This window comes from Squalius cephalus, assembly GCF_949319135.1.
Source record: "Squalius cephalus genome assembly, chromosome: 12".
NCBI lineage: Eukaryota > Metazoa > Chordata > Actinopteri > Cypriniformes > Leuciscidae > Squalius > Squalius cephalus.
The window spans coordinates 5,288,536-5,305,024 of record NC_137133.1 but is presented as its reverse complement, the minus strand read 5'-3'; the positions used below and the strand labels follow the sequence as shown (position 1 = coordinate 5,305,024).

The 16,489-nt window shown below is 39.0% G+C and overlaps 1 protein-coding gene across 2 annotated transcripts in view; it reads right to left on the bottom strand.

Annotated features, from left to right (window-relative positions):
• fndc1 (fibronectin type III domain containing 1) overlaps positions 1-8,179 on the bottom strand; it is a 36,011-nt gene extending 27,832 nt beyond the window's left edge. Inside the window, exons 1-4 of one of the 2 annotated variants that reach the window (XM_079888913.1) lie at positions 8,022-8,179; positions 3,755-3,949; positions 3,566-3,652; positions 1,115-1,174 (exon numbers count right to left, since the gene is read on the bottom strand). In XM_079888913.1, coding sequence (XP_079745039.1) covers positions 1,115-1,174; positions 3,566-3,652; positions 3,755-3,949; positions 8,022-8,094 — 415 coding nt within the window. In that variant the 5' untranslated portion in view covers positions 8,095-8,179. The remainder of the gene's footprint in view (positions 1-1,114; positions 1,175-3,565; positions 3,653-3,754; positions 3,950-8,021) is intronic. The other variant, XM_079888914.1, reaches the window with a different exon arrangement.
• Positions 8,180-16,489: the final 8,310 nt, after the last annotated feature.

The window sequence follows — 16,489 nt, the reverse complement described above, 5'->3', positions numbered from 1 at the left end:
TCATTGTTTTTATAGTGTCAATCTTCCAAGTCCATGTCCTGGATCCATGATGCCACATCATTCTCTTTTCCCACCCCTTAGGTCTGATTTGTTCGCTGATTGAATGAATTATCTCCATGAATTCTCTCCGTGGGATGTTTTGGATGCGATAACAAGCTCCAGGTTCCAGGGGCCAGACCAGAGTTACCATGTCCATGTGTGGACTCAGCTGGGCAACATGTGGACCTGCTCACAATAGTTGGTCCCACTTATTTCTACTGCCAAAGTGATGACAAAGAGATGATAGCACAACAATGGTGGCTGTGAAACAAAATTGAGCTTTTCCTGACAGATTCTTGCCAATTCACAGTTACAAAGTAGAATGACAAGAAGCATATGTCTTTTGTTAACCCAGCGGCAAAGCCAGAGAAAAATTAGAGCAACACTATGGTAACATCATTACAATAGCAATAGCAAAGAACAAACATGGACAGGACAACATTATGAAAAGGCCAAGGGAATAAAATAATAATGAAATGGCATTTCTGTAGATGTAAATAAGTGACCACAATCAATATTGTCTGTTCCCAAATCTGTAATGAAATCTATGTAGTCTATGTAGTACTGTATTTACAGAGGTAGGTTGGACATTGATCACATGTAATTTTATCCGTGGGATTCTCCATTTTATGTTTTTATCTCTTTTACTCTTGAGACTGTAGGAAACTAAAACACTTGGTTTAAATCTGGAATTCTTTCTTCCCTTCGGAGGGCTCGCATGTACAGAGTTTGGCTTTAAGTGGGCTCAGTGGATTCATAAAAAAGAGAAATAAAAGCTTTGATTTAACAAATTTACAACTGAAAAACTGCCACTGTCTTTCCAGGAACTTGGGGTATCAGAGGTCTTTCTCTCTGGCATCCAAACACACGTCCAAACTTTAATTCTTCTCAAGGGAAAAACAACATAGATGTTCTCCATAAGCCTGCATGTCTGAAATCTGTCATTTACCATTAATGTATAGACACAACTGTATTTTTGAAGTTGAAGTAGTTTTATGCATTCCAAGAAGGTTGGATGTGACTTAAAATCCATAACTTATTTTATGTTTATAGGCTGGAAAAGTATTGAACCTACCTGGAGTGGATCTGTTGAAAGGCTCGACAGCAAAGCCATCCAGTTTCACCCACTCTCTCCCTGCAGGAGAAAAGAGCAGTGTGGTTACACATATGGATGCACACTAAATCGTTACCATATTTGTTATTGGCCGATATTTGAGTCATTTAAATTTATCCTTATCGACTGATATTGAATATTTAATTGAGCAAGATTATTTCCCATATTTTTACAATTAAAGTCAACTTTGCAGCCAAATAACACTTAAATACAGTTAACCTTTAAAATAATTAATTATCATTTTAAATGTAATCTTTAGAAATAAAAAGGTTTTCATACTTAACATTGTGATGGCTAAATTCACTTGATTTTTTTTTTATTGATTTTTTTTAGAAAAATGTCATTGCCTTATCATTAATCCCCCAGATGTCACACAGAAGAAAAACACATGTGACCATATCTACAGCAATTTACAGCAATTTCCTCTTTTTATAGGCACTTTTTGGATTGAATTGTCAGACAAAACATAATAAAAAAAAAATATTACACATAAATGTGTCAAAAATGTAGCATATACCGCAATCAAAACAGCCAGCTATCCTTAAAACAAGGAGCTGTAACAAGATATGTTTACTACTTCTAAAAACATCCTCAGCCAAGAACATTTATGATCTGTTTGCAAGGATTATTAATGTGCTTTTCTATTATGACAGATGTTTTGGGGAAAGTGCTGTGGGATATGAGCAATATGCTCAGATCCTGTTTGTTGGAGACGGACATGGACATACTGAAAAAAATGTATGTGAAAAAACGTATGTGGCGTGCGTTGGACGAGTGACTGGCTACCACAACACAAGGCTTAAGGCTCTTGACTCGAGCTCTGGGTTGGATACAAAAACAAGGACTGGCCACATAAATGTTCTATCTTTGGGGATTTCAGTCTCACCAGATGCCAACAGTGAATGGAGCTATTTGGAAAACAGAAAAAAACTATATATCCTTACACCCTGCTGTCTACACATGAGTGTGTTTTAGTCATCCAGTCTGGTTTAATATTGTGAAAAGAACAAGAAGTATAGAGAGCTTTAAAGTTATAAATACTTCCCTTGTAAAAGCCTTATAATAATGTGTGTTAGAGTCTAACAAGTCTAAATTAATGAGGCAAATAAAACTGTATATTTAGACATTTAATGACATCCATGTACAGTGACCACTAAAATGATGTGTACACTTCAGCTACACTTAAAAATTAATGAAAGATTCAAGGATTGTTGTGCTACAGTATATTTCCTCTGTTTTATAATGTTGAAATGTACAATTAATTTATATACACTATGGTTCAAACTCCTGTTCTTACTGTTGGGTCAGTAATATATTTTTTTAAAGAAATGAATACTTTTACACAGCAAGGGTGCATTAAATTGAGAAACAAAAAGGACAGTAAAAGACATATTTATAATGTTACAAAAGATTTCTTTTTCAAATAAATGCTGTTCTTTGGAACTTTCTACACATCAAAGAATCCAGAAGAAAATGTATCACAGTTCCCACAAAAAAATTAGCAGTACGGTTTTCAACATTGATAATAATAAGAAATGTTTATTGAGCAGCAAATCAGCATATTAGAATGATTTCAGAAGGATCGTGTGACACTGAATACTAACTAATTGTAATATTTCGCAATATTACTATATTTCTGTTTAAATAAATTGAGCCTTTGGGAGCATTTGAGACATGTTTCAATAACCAATGTGTGTATAGATCTCTATAGTTAATATGGTTAAAATGTGGTTCAGAAAATTGAGAACAGTTTGATATTTAATATTCCAATGCAATGAAATCCATATATTTAGAGGCCACTGTATATTGACAACACTGAGGAATTCCTGTTATATGATATTTTAAAGGGATACTCCACTTTTTTTGGAAATAGGCTCATTTTACAACTCCTCCAGAGTTAAACAGTTGAGTTTTACCGTTTTCGAATCCATTCAGCCGATCTCCGGGTCTGGCGGTACCACTTTTAGCATAGCTTAGCATAGATCATTGAATCGGACAAGACCATTAGCATCTCTTTTAAAAAAATGACCAAAGAGTTTAGATATTTTTCCTATTTAAAACTTGACTCTTCTGTACAGTAGTTTGGTCATTTTTTTGAGAGAGATGCTAATGGTCTTGTCCGATTCAATGATCTATGCTAAGCTATGCTAAAAGTGGTACCGCCAGACCCGGAGATCGGCTGAATGGATTCGAAAACGGTAAAACTCAACTGTTTAACTCTGGAGGAGTTGTAAAATGAGCCTATTTCCAAAAAAAAGTGGAGTATCCCTTTAAAGGATAATTCTAACATGCATATGTGTTTTATGTGCTTACTGTACTTTATATATCCATGCACCAAATTACAACAGTGAAGAGAATAGAGAGTCATAGAGAAACATGCAGATCTCTCTCTACACACAGGCAAACACACACCTCCTGGAGTCTCTGCCCTGTAGACAGGTTTACTCATCCCATCCTTATTCTCTGCACTCATCTTGAGAAAATGCAGGACTCCAGGCTCTAAAACAACACAACATGCACATGAGAGCCTGACATAGTGCTGAAGTACTCAATGTGAGTCTCTAGCTTTTCATTTAAAGAATGATTGATATACGCTCTCACCTACGTCCTCTAGTAACTCTGACCGTCTGTCCTTGTCCACAGTGACGAAGCGTAGTGACTTCATTGACTTCCCATAGCCAATGCTGTAGCTATCTACAGGCTGTCCGTCCAGCTCGCTGGGTGAATCCCATGTGACCTTTAACCCCTTATCCACCGAGGTCAGCTTCACATTACGTGGCGGCAGTGGCTTAGAACCTGAGAAAGAGAGAAGGAAAGTGTACAGTTGTCTGTCAATAACATTGCAATGACAGTCTGGTGAGTTTGTTTCTGTAAGATTGCAGTTGCAAGAAATAACAATAAACGACAATCCAATATCTTATAAGCTACTATTAGACTAAGTAAGGGGGTCATTGTCACAAAATAAACCCCAAAAGGATGCAGAGAGGTCTTGAATCACCTTAAAGTGGTTTATTTTGCAGTTATGCCTGACAGACTACACATTATTCCACAGCTATGCAGGAAATTGCTCTGGAACAATGGTCAGTTATCCAGTTTAGTTGTTATTATGCAGAAATATTTGACCAATGAAAGCATGTGATTGACCAATCAGAATTAATTATTGCAGAGAGCCGTACAATCTTTAAAATAAAAGTCTACAGTTCCATGGAACCTTTCCATTACACAAAAGGTTCTTTATAGTGGAAAAAGGTTCTTCAGATTATTCAAATGTTCTTCATACTAAGAAAAAAAAAAATCTTTAACCCAAAATGGTTCTTCAATGGCATCGCTGCAATCGAGTGTATAGGAAAACCTAAACTAAATTGTATAAACTCAGCATGACAATTAGCTTGTGAGAGTCATGCGTAATGTAGATCTTTTTGTGTGGACTTTTTAAATTAATCGACTACTTGAAGTAGAGCAACGAGGGATACAGCCTTTAGTTAATCAAACTCGAAACTCCATCTGAAGTACTAAAGTGTGCTCAGTCTGTTTTTCTAACCCTGCTCAGAGTTAGAGTGAGCAAATCTCTCATCGCTGTGCCTGTTTACTGTACAACAGCATGACTTTGGCATCAATCCTGGTGAGAGAGATCAATCTCTATCATTTCTTTAAGTGTTCACACGGACATATGCCTCTTGGTCACTGCTTTATAATGTAATATTGGCAACGGAACATCCCTCCACATAATCTGGAACCACATCACACATGTCAATGCAATTACTGCAACACACACACACACACACACACACACACACACACACACACACACACACACACACACACACACACACACACACACACACACACACACACACACACACACACACACACACACACACACACACACACACACACACACACACACACACACACACACACACCCCCACCCACCACACACAGGCCACAGAAACATCAAACCTCAGTCTGTGACTTGGCCCATATTAAAATTTATGATTTAGGGAGGGTTCACATTTTGATTAAATCAAGACTTGTAAAACATAAGAATTAGATCTTTCTCCAAAAATAAACATTTTATACTGGAGGAAACTAACCATGGCTCATGTTATGGAGTGGACATCACCTAGATCAGTGGTTCTCTTTTCACACTGAAACCCCTGGTAAAAGGGAAGACTACATTTTATCTGCTGAAGGTCACATAAGAATCTTCCCAGCAATGAGGATTGTTTTCTAGTTTAGATTTGCATATTGCCCTGCTAATTTTTTGGCCCACCAAAAGAAAAAAAAACATGACACAACAACAAGCAAAAAAAAAAAAAAAAAATGCTTTAAATGTTCAATTATAGCTGGAAATGTTTTAATCTAACTTCGTGACAGCTATAAAATAAAATGTTTGCAATTTTTAACCAATTCAAAGACTTTCGCAATTTTGACAAAACAATTTTAATGTGAGCCAATCAGCAGAATTCGTAAAACAATGTTCAACAAATCACAGAAAACCAAATGTTTAGATTAGCAAGGCTTAAAATCACATGTATAGTCAACAAATGTAAGATTGTTCGAACGCAAGAACTAGCCCAAATCTTTCCTGAAACTCTTTTACACTGGCTCCGAGCCATTTATATTGTTCATTCCTTTATGGTGTTTATTAAGAGGCTGAAAGTAAATGCCCTGTGGTCCTGTCAGTTTTGTCGGATTGCTTTTATAAGCACTCACGGAAAGCCCTGCAGGGCAAGCACCTGCTTTTCTGGCATCATTTTCTCAATGAAAGGCATAAACAAACTCTAACAAACATTCACTCGCTTATTATTTTCATTTAGGTGTCTGGATGACATTCAAACAAATGCAAGAGGCATTGAGAGTGTAGCGCTTTTACATACACTTTTCAGCCTGAGCTTTTATATACCCATACGGGGGGATGGGGGGATGGATGGGGGTCACCTGATGATAGACAATCCTCAAACACCCAAGTGAAAGGTTGAGCGTGGGCATCATGCCAACTACATTCTGGCTTCTTGTATCGCTGCACACTCACTTAACAACAGATTGAGTTTCTAACCCTTCCAGCCTTGCTCACGTCAATCAGAGACTTTCCGCAAATTCCTTGGTGAAAATCTGAGCAAGATTTAATTCCAGTAGCTGGTCAGGGCATGATTTTTCTCTTCCTCTCACTGTCTGGCAGAGCTCTTACCTGACAACACAAGCTCATTCTTACCGGAATAACAACAGACGTGATGTTAAAGTGCAGGGTTGTGGAAGAAAATCCTGAGCCTCATTCTTTCCAATATATCTTTTATCTGTCAAGCAGATGTCTGGAATGGTTTTGAAGCTACAGTTGGGCACCATTAAGAGATCTAGGATGTTTTTTTGTGTGTTTTTTACTTGAAATCAGTAAAGCTTTACAGTCTACACTATATCGAAGCAGCTGGTGGCTTTAAGATTTAGTTGTTTTGGATGTGTTTTGTTTTGTTAAAGATGGAGAGGAGAAGAAAAGAGAGGAAGACTGGATAATATGCAGCTGCTGATGGCAGTCACAGGCTGCACTGGGTGACCTCATATAAAGAACATTTCCAAAACACTGAGAAAGAGCAAGTGAGAAAGAAAAAGGCCCGTTGTAACGTGGCAGCTAACACAGCTCAGTAGGACTTGGCTACCACTTTTCTCATCCAAGATTCCTCTGCATTCTCCTCAGAATTCGGAGGGACAGGGAGAGTGAAAGAAAGTCAAAGAGAGGCAGAGAGAGAAAACGTGGCTGAAACTGATTTGAAGAGCTGGAAGCAAAAGAATGTCTAAAACATCTGTGCTTTTACACTCCCTGATGACCTTTAAAGAGGTTAACTGTTACTTCCTGTCCTGGCTTTAATTTGATAAAACACTTGCTGAGAGCTGCACTTACAGTCCATATCTATCTATCTATCTATCTATCTATCTATCTATCTATCTATCTATCTATCTATCTATCTATCTATCTATCTACATTTGAAGTGAAGAACAAATCGGGAATCCAAATTTGTTCATATTTTGATTACATGTGTACGTCATGTGAACAACTTATTTTGATCAGGGGAGACCAGGGGTGAGTACCACGGGGTGAGTTATAATGCCTTCAGTGCAATCAATTAACTACAGTAGTTAACTACAAGGATGACATCACCATCAGTCGAGGTAGAAGTTGAACAGTAGGCCTAAGTTTTAGTCTCAATTACATATATATATATATATATAAGGGATAATGTATAGCGAGGCCAAATAACAGACCGCATTCTACATTGGAATTCAACCAAGCCATGTAATAAATATATATATATATATATATATATATATATATATATATAAATAAAACAACCACATCGCTATACATTATCCCTTACATATACCACACACTGTTAAAAAATTTGTTAAAGAATGTATTTTTCCCCTCCTCGATTGTTAACAAGGAATAATAATCGTTTTAAAGTTGAACAGACATATATCATGTCATGCCTGTATGATGACTTTTTTAAAAACTGATTCATATTGCTACAAAAATTACTGTTCCATAAAAACTAAAAGTAAAGCAAGGACACATTTGGAAGTTTGTGCACCTGCCTGTGCCTCAAGTCTCACCCCCTCGTGCATTAAGCTTTTAATACTTGCAATGTTTATTAAAGGTTTGGCACATGGTTTCCACACACAATATGATCAACTGTGACATAATAATCTTTACATTACAAGATGACAGCAGCATAAAAGAAAGCCCTGGGAATTATAACAGACAAAAATATACCTAACGAATTATACTTTTTAAATAATTCTAAACAATTCTAATAATACACAAAGCTTGATTTTGTGAATTAATATTTAAATAGAAAGAAGCCGATTGACCTACCCGACAGTAGTGGGCTCTGGGTGCAGAGTGTGATCAGGAGACCGAGAAGAGCTCGTGCCCGTGCAGGAGACATTGCAGACAGTGCTTCAGTATTAAGGCGATCCGCTACACTGAGGGAAGAAAGGCTATGGGATGCTCGGATGCTTCGATTCCCGTTCTCACCCTCAGCCTATGCGCTCCTTCCCAGACGTTGTCTCCCTCTTCCGGGGACGAACGGGACTTGGGGATGCCAAAATATTTCCAGGACAAGCTATGCAAAGTCTTTGGAAACAATTGCCTGCCTCTGTTGTAATACTCGTTTATTTTATAACGTGTTTACCAAGCCTCATTCTGTGCACGTGGTACTAATGCAATATTAAGTTTTAGCTATATTGTATTTTAATATATTCATTATTTTTTAACTGAATATCAATTAAAAGACCTTTAAATTTTAGAGCTCTTTAAATTCAGTTCTAAAAGTAGCCTATAGATATTAAAAAATATATATGCATTCTCCACAAATTTTAAACAAAATGATCGCGCATGCGCGCAATTTTGAGAAAGCGGTTAACGATACGAAACGAAGACTTTATAGGTCAGTCGTTCACAGTTCGCCCCATTACTCAAGAAGAAGGTGAAGGACCAGTCAAAATGTTTCCACCACAAAGGAATAATACAGTGAAACAGCAGTTCTGGTTAGCAGAGGTAACTGGGTGTTTGTTTTCAGTTTGTTTCAACATCTGTAACTCAGTGGAATTTGTTTATCAGGTTCTGATATAATACACATATTTGTGAATCTGATACAAATGAACGTTTGTATCCATAAACTGTGTAAATTAATAGCCTACAAATTTACAGTTGTTTACTATAGGCTACTATCCAATTATGCTAATCAAGTCAAGCCTACTTTGATTCCCCATTCCCACTATATAATATATAATAATATACTAATATATAATATACTAATATATATATATATATATATTTTACTGTAGGTGAAAAGCTTTTCGTTTGTTATATACCTATATAAATTAAGCTGCTGATTCAAATGATAGGCCTACCGTTTAACATAACATCCATTGGCGTGATCACAAATCAAATGCAATTTTACTTTTTTACTTAAAGAATTGTCGTGTAAATCCTTATATTTTCACACAGATACTCTCATCTCAGAAGGGATGTGCTGGTCATGTGTGATAGTGATTTTAGTTCTGTAGTTTTTTTCTTCTGATTGGTTAAACCCCCATCTCCCCGTGATTCACTGTAGTCAGCATGTTTTTAATAATGCTATATTTGCTCAATTTTCACGGCAACTTCTGCAAGGCAATGACTTCGAGTAAAAAGACATTAAATGATTGAATGTGTCTCAGCTACTGCATGAAATAAATTATATAGCCTCCTACATTTAGGCCATAGGTCAACAATGTATTTTAAATTGTAGCTTGCATGCACTGAAAATAACAAATGGCTTATGTACCTGTATATAACATGATTGGTTTTATAAGATTGTGATTTAAAGACATTATATCTAACTACATAAATTATTTTATCTAACTACTTATAACCAACTAACTACAAAAAATATATTAAATTACATATATTTATACAAGAGGCACAATAAAAGCAACAGATTTTTCCTTCTTTATTTATTTAACACAATAAATGTAATAGCGGGCCTCGGAGGTAGACTTGTTAGTGGTGGACTTCGTCAGGCTGCTACTTCTGTGTACGCAGATATGCCATAACCTCTAATTACTTGACAAGAAGCAAAGAGAAGGGAACAATATTAAAAAACAACGACAGGTAGTTTCGCTTGAACATAAATTCTTTATGACTCTAGAAACTACCCAGCAGCTAAATGTAAACATAACTGAACAGAAAAACCCCTAGAGACTGCAGAGCTCCAAGCACAAATAACCCAGAGTAATGCATCAGCAAATAAGACTCCTCCATCACTGGACAGCCATAGTCTCTGGCTGTCTCAGGGGACCGTGAGAAAGAGGCAATTAGGTCCATGTGAGATGGGGATTAAAGGGATGGTTCGCCCAAAAATGAAAATTCTGTCATCAATTACTCACCCTCATGTCGTATCAAGCCCGTAAGACTTTCGTTCATCTTTGGAACACAAATGAAAATATTTTTAATGAAATCTGAGCGATTTCTGTCCCTCCATTGACAGCTATGCAACTACCACTTTGACGCTTCAAAAAGTTCATAAAGAGATCATAAAACTAATCTATATGAATTGAGTGGCTTAGTCCTAATTTTCTGAAGAGACACAATGACTTTAAATGACGAAAAGATTGAATTTAGGCTTTTATTGACATAAACATTGAACAGCAAACATAATCTGAAGCTCAACCAAACCTGCTTGACACGTGAGAATGAACCTCATTGGTTCTTGCTGAAGCTCAAACGTGCTCCATAACACAAGAATGAACCTCATTAGTTCTTGCTGAAGCTCAAACGTGCTGCGTACCACGAGAATGAACCTCATTGGCTCTTGCTAAAGCTCAAACGTGCTGCGTACCACGAGAATGAACCTCATTGGCTCTTGCTGAAGCTCAAACGTGCTGCGTACCACGAGAATGAACCTCATTGGCTCTTGCTGAAGTTCAAACGTGATGCGTAACACGAGAATGAACCTCATTGGCTCTTGCTGAAGTTCAAACGTGCTGCGTACCACGAGAATGAACCTCATTGGCTCTTGCTGAAGCTCAAACGTGCTGCGTACCACGAGAATGAACCTCATTGGCTCTTGCTGAAGTTCAAACGTGCTCCGTACCACAAGAATGAACCTCATTGGCTCTTGCTGAAGCTCAAACGTGCTGCGTAACACGAGAATGAACCTCATTGGTTCTTGCTGAAGCTCAAACGTGCTCTGTAACACAAGAATGAACCTCATTGGCTCTTGCTGAAGCTCAAACGTGCTGCGTAACACGAGAATGAACCTCATTGGCTCTTGCTGAAGCTCAAATGTGCTGCGTAACACGAGAATGAACCTCATTGGCTCTTGCTGAAGCTCAAACGTGCTGCGTAACACGAGAATGAACCTCATTGGCTCTTGCTGAAGCTCAAATGTGCTGCGTAACACGAGAATGAACCTCATTGGCTCTTGCTGAAGCTCAAACGTGCTGCGTAACACGAGAATGAACCTCATTGGCTCTTGCTGAAGCTCAAACGTGCTGCGTAACACGAGAATGAACCTCATTGGTTCTTGCTGAAGCTCAAACGTGCTGCGTAACACGAGAATGAACCTCATTGGCTCTTGCTGAAGCTCAAACGTGCTGCGTACCACGAGAATGAACCTCATTGGCTCTTGCTGAAGCTCAAATGTGCTGCGTAACACAAGAATGAACCTCATTGGCTCTTGCTGAAGCTCAAACGTGCTGCGTAACACGAGAATGAACCTCATTGGCTCTTGCTGAAGCTCAAATGTGCTGCGTAACACGAGAATGAACCTCATTGGCTCTTGCTGAAGCTCAAATGTGCTGCGTAACACGAGAATGAACCTCATTGGTTCTTGCTGAAGCTCAAACGTGCTGCGTAACACGAGAATGAACCTCATTGGCTCTTGCTGAAGCTCAAATGTGCTGCGTAACACGAGAATGAACCTCATTGGTTCTTGCTGAAGCTCAAACGTGCTGCGTACCACGAGAATGAACCTCATTGGCTCTTGCTGAAGCTCAAACGTGCTGCGTAACACAAGAATGAACCTCATTGGCTCTTGCTGAAGCTCAAATGTGCTGCGTAACACGAGAATGAACCTCATTGGCTCTTGCTGAAGCTCAAATGTCCTGCGTAACACGAGAATGAACCTCATTGGCTCTTGCTGAAGCTCAAATGTGCTGCTTAACACGAGAATGAACCTCATTGGTTCTTGCTGAAGCTCAAACGTGCTGCGTACCACGAGAATGAACCTCATTGGCTCTTGCTGAAGCTCAAATGTGCTGCGTAACACGAGAATGAACCTCATTGGTTCTTGCTGAAGCTCAAACGTGCTGCGTACCACGAGAATGAACCTCATTGGCTCTTGCTGAAGCTCAAATGTGCTGCGTAACACAAGAATGAACCTCATTGGCTCTTGCTGAAGCTCAAATGTGCTGCGTAACACGAGAATGAACCTCATTGGTTCTTGCTGAAGCTCAAACGTGCTGCGTAACACGAGAATGAACCTCATTGGCTCTTGCTGAAGCTCAAACGTGCTGCGTAACACGAGAATGAACCTCATTGGCTCTTGCTGAAGCTCAAACGTGCTGCGTAACACGAGAATGAACCTTATTGGCTCTTGCTGAAGCACAAACGTGCTCTGTAACACAAGAATGAACCTCATTGGCTCTTGCTGAAGCTCAAATGTGCTGCGTAACACGAGAATGAACCTCATTGGCTCTTGCTGAAGCTCAAACGTGCTGCGTAACACGAGAATGAACCTCATTGGCTCTTGCTGAAGCTCAAACGTGCTGCGTACCACGAGAATGAACCTCATTGGCTCTTGCTGAAGCTCAAACGTGCTCTGTAACACGAGAATGAACCTCATTGGCTCTTGCTGAAGCTCAAATGTGCTGCGTAACACGAGAATGAACCTCATTGGCTCTTGCTGAAGCTCAAACGTGCTGCGTAACACAAGAATGAACCTCATTGGCTCTTGCTGAAGCTCAAACGTGCTGCGTACCACGAGAATGAACCTCATTGGCTCTTGCTGAAGCTCAAATGTGCTGCGTAACACGAGAATGAACCTCATTGGCTCTTGCTGAAGCTCAAACGTGCTGCGTAACACGAGAATGAACCTCATTGGCTCTTGCTGAAGCTCAAATGTGCTGCGTAACACGAGAATGAACCTCATTGGCTCTTGCTGAAGCTCAAATGTGCTGCGTAACACGAGAATGAACCTCATTGGCTCTTGCTGAAGCTCAAACGTGCTGCGTAACACGAGAATGAACCTCATTGGCTCTTGCTGAAGCTCAAACGTGCTGCGTAACACGAGAATGAACCTCATTGGCTCTTGCTGAAGCTCAAACGTGCTGCGTAACACGAGAATGAACCTCATTGGCTCTTGCTGAAGCTCAAATGTGCTGCGTAACACGAGAATGAACCTCATTGGCTCTTGCTGAAGCTCAAACGTGCTGCGTAACACGAGAATGAACCTCATTGGTTCTTGCTGAAGCTCAAACGTGCTGCGTACCACGAGAATGAACCTCATTGGCTCTTGCTGAAGCTCAAATGTGCTCTGTAACACGAGAATGAACCTCATTGGCTCTTGCTGAAGCTCAAATGTGCTGCGTAACACGAGAATGAACCTCATTGGTTCTTGCTGAAGCTCAAACGTGCTCTGTAACACGAGAATGAACCTCATTGGCTCTTGCTGAAGCTCAAATGTGCTGCGTAACACGAGAATGAACCTCATTGGCTCTTGCTGAAGCTCAAACGTGCTGCGTACCATGAGAATGAACCTCATTGGCTCTTGCTGAAGCTCAAACGTGCTGCGTACCACGAGAATAAACCTCATGGGTTCTTGCACGTCAAACAATCATGCTTTAGCTTCTTTTTATCATAACTGATGTGTGAGTTGATGAATGTTTATATGTGAAAAAAAGCCTAAATTTAGTCTGTGCGATCGTGTGTCTTCAGAAAATTTGGACTAAACCACTCAATTCATATGGATTAGTTTTATGATCTCTTTATGAACTTTTTGAAGTGTCAAAGTGTCAGTTGCGTAGCTGCCAACAGAGAGTGACAGAAAGCTCTCAGATTTAATCAAAAAGATCTTTATTTGTGTTCTGAAGATGAAAAGTCTTACGGGTTTGAAATGACATCGAGGGCGAGTAATTAATGACAGAATTTTTGGGTGAACTAACCCTTTAAGAAAGAGGAAAGGAATTGACAAGCTTTTAGTTTTTAGAACTAAAAATTTGAGTAAGCTTTTCAAGTTTTTAGAGAACATTAAAGTAAGCATAAAATCAAAACTTATTTTCTTAATCCATGTTTCTTACAATAAATAGGCCTATATTTGTTTTTAAAAAGCCAATCACATTCAGGTCTGCCTCCATTCCAGTATACTCACTTTTCACAATCCAATTAACAGACGATGAATACAATTTCTTCTATTTTTCTTGTTAGATGAGTAGTTTCAGTCATAAATATAATATATTACAGTATGGAAGTCATTCACATCTTCTGTTTCATGCCGACTTTAAATGTTTCATACTGAATATCCATGTTTCACATTATTGGTTCTCACTTAAAGGGTCAGTTCACCCAAAAATGAAAATTCTGTCAGTAATCACTCACCCTCATGTTGTTCCAACCCCGTAAGACTTTCGTTCATCTTCGAACACAAATTAAGATATATTTGATGAAATCTGAGAGGTGTCTCACTCCTTCATAGGCTGCAAGGTAATTTCATTCTGCCAGCCCAGAAAAGTTAGTAAAGACATTGTTAAAATAGTCCAAGTGACTACAGTGGCTCCTCAACCTTAAGTTTATCAAGAGACAATAATTATTTTTGTGCGCAAAAAACAACAAAAATAACGACTTTATTCAACTATTAATTTTTTTCCGTGTGGGCCTCTGACGTGAGTTCACGAAAGCATGCGCGAGAACTGAGAAGATGACGCTCACGATCATTTGATGGGAAAGTGTGAAAGGTAAGCCATTCATTTTGCAGCATTGGTAAGGCACTTTTACGTTTTCTCGTTGGTTTCTCACGATTCGGACATTCAGGAAATGCACACTTTAGAACCATTTTAAACACTACATCGAGACCCATCTGCGTCATCTTCTCAGTTCTCGCGCATGCGTCGTGACATCAGAGGATTAATTACACATTAACAATGTCTTTACTAACTTTCTGGGCCGGCAGATGCAATTACCTAGCAGCCTATGAAGGAGTGAGACAGATTTCATCAAAAATATCTTAATTTGTGTTCCGAAGATGAACGAAAGTCTAAAGGTGATGATACACAGGGCAACTTTTTGAGCAATGTTGCTGGGCAATCTTGCCAATCGATTGTTGCTTGGGCACTTTCCCATTGAAAATGGGCAATAAATAAATATCTGGATAATTTAGATTGGTCATGGGCCCTGTGTCTCATCTGGTTGCCCGTTGACGGCAACATTGCCCAAAAAGTTGCCCTGTGTATCATCACCTTTACGGGGTTGGAACAACATGAGAGTGAGTAATTACTGACAGAATTTTCATTTTTGGGTGAACTAACTAACCCTTTAAGATAGTTATTTGAATTAAATAGCTGAGGTGGCTCAGTAAAGTACACTTACTGTATTGCCTCTAGAGGGTTCTTCTCAGCCTCATTTAACGTTACTGCATGACAAAGTACTTGACAGGTTGCACAGTGCCAGTCTTATCTTTGTAATTTTCCCTGTGCTTCTGTGACAACTGGGGAAAAGAGAATGACTAATCAGTAAGATAAAAGATATCAATAGAGAACATGATCCACATTAACTTCTTAAGGCTTATTCTTACCATGTTGAAATCCTTGATCTCCTTCTGTCTTTTGAAATCAATGTTGTACCGGGCCCAGTAGGGTAAGATACTGTTTTGCGTATGGGAGCTCAGAGGCACACCACCCTTATTGGAGAGGCTTTTGCTGGAGGCCATTTCGGCAGATCGGATATTTTGGAAGTATTTTAGGGTTGCATTGCCAAAAGTCTCCCCACACTGGAATTTTGTCGTAGGAATGTGTCCACAGAACCTTTAAGTTAAATGATTCAGCAGTTGCACAATTAGGCCTAGGTTAGCTGTTGTTGAAAATATTAATTTATGATTTGCCTGAAATTAACCACAGAGAAGGTCAAAAATGCCGAAGAAACAGACCTTGACAACCATACTTGTTTATTCAAATTTACTTCAATGAATTGATTCAGTTGGAGTATTTAACATTAAGGGACAGCACACATTTATTTTCTATGTTTGAAAAGAAAAATACTCTAATCAAGGTCCCCGAATGTCAAAACTTAACGTTACCCCTGATAATCAATTCAAGGCCCATATTCTTTTAAAAAAATGTATTTCTGAAACAGCCCTGATCAAAACAAGAAATAAGCTAGGTTTTTACCCCGGCATCAGAGACGATGGGATGTAGGCTGTGTTGTTCATACTGTCTATGGTGTTGTTATGCGTTATGAGAGTCCCATTTCCTCTGAAAGTCATGGCTGAATAGACAAGGATACTACGAATATCATCCGATCATAAGCCGCTGAAGTTCAGCAATGCGTCTGACGGACCTGCACCACAGATAAGACAACAAATGGTTGCCTGGCAACCATTTTTTCAGTATAGCATTATGCGTTTTTTATCAAGTCAGTTTTACTCTAATTGATAAATAATATATAAAATGTATGTTCCTGTTGCCTCAAATAATAAAAAGCTTGTGAGACGTAGTGGGGTTTTCTGCAAGAATCCGCCCCCCTCCTGAGAGTCCGCGGTGTGTGCCTGCCCCCTGCTGGCGTCACCCGTCATCGCGTTGTGCGGA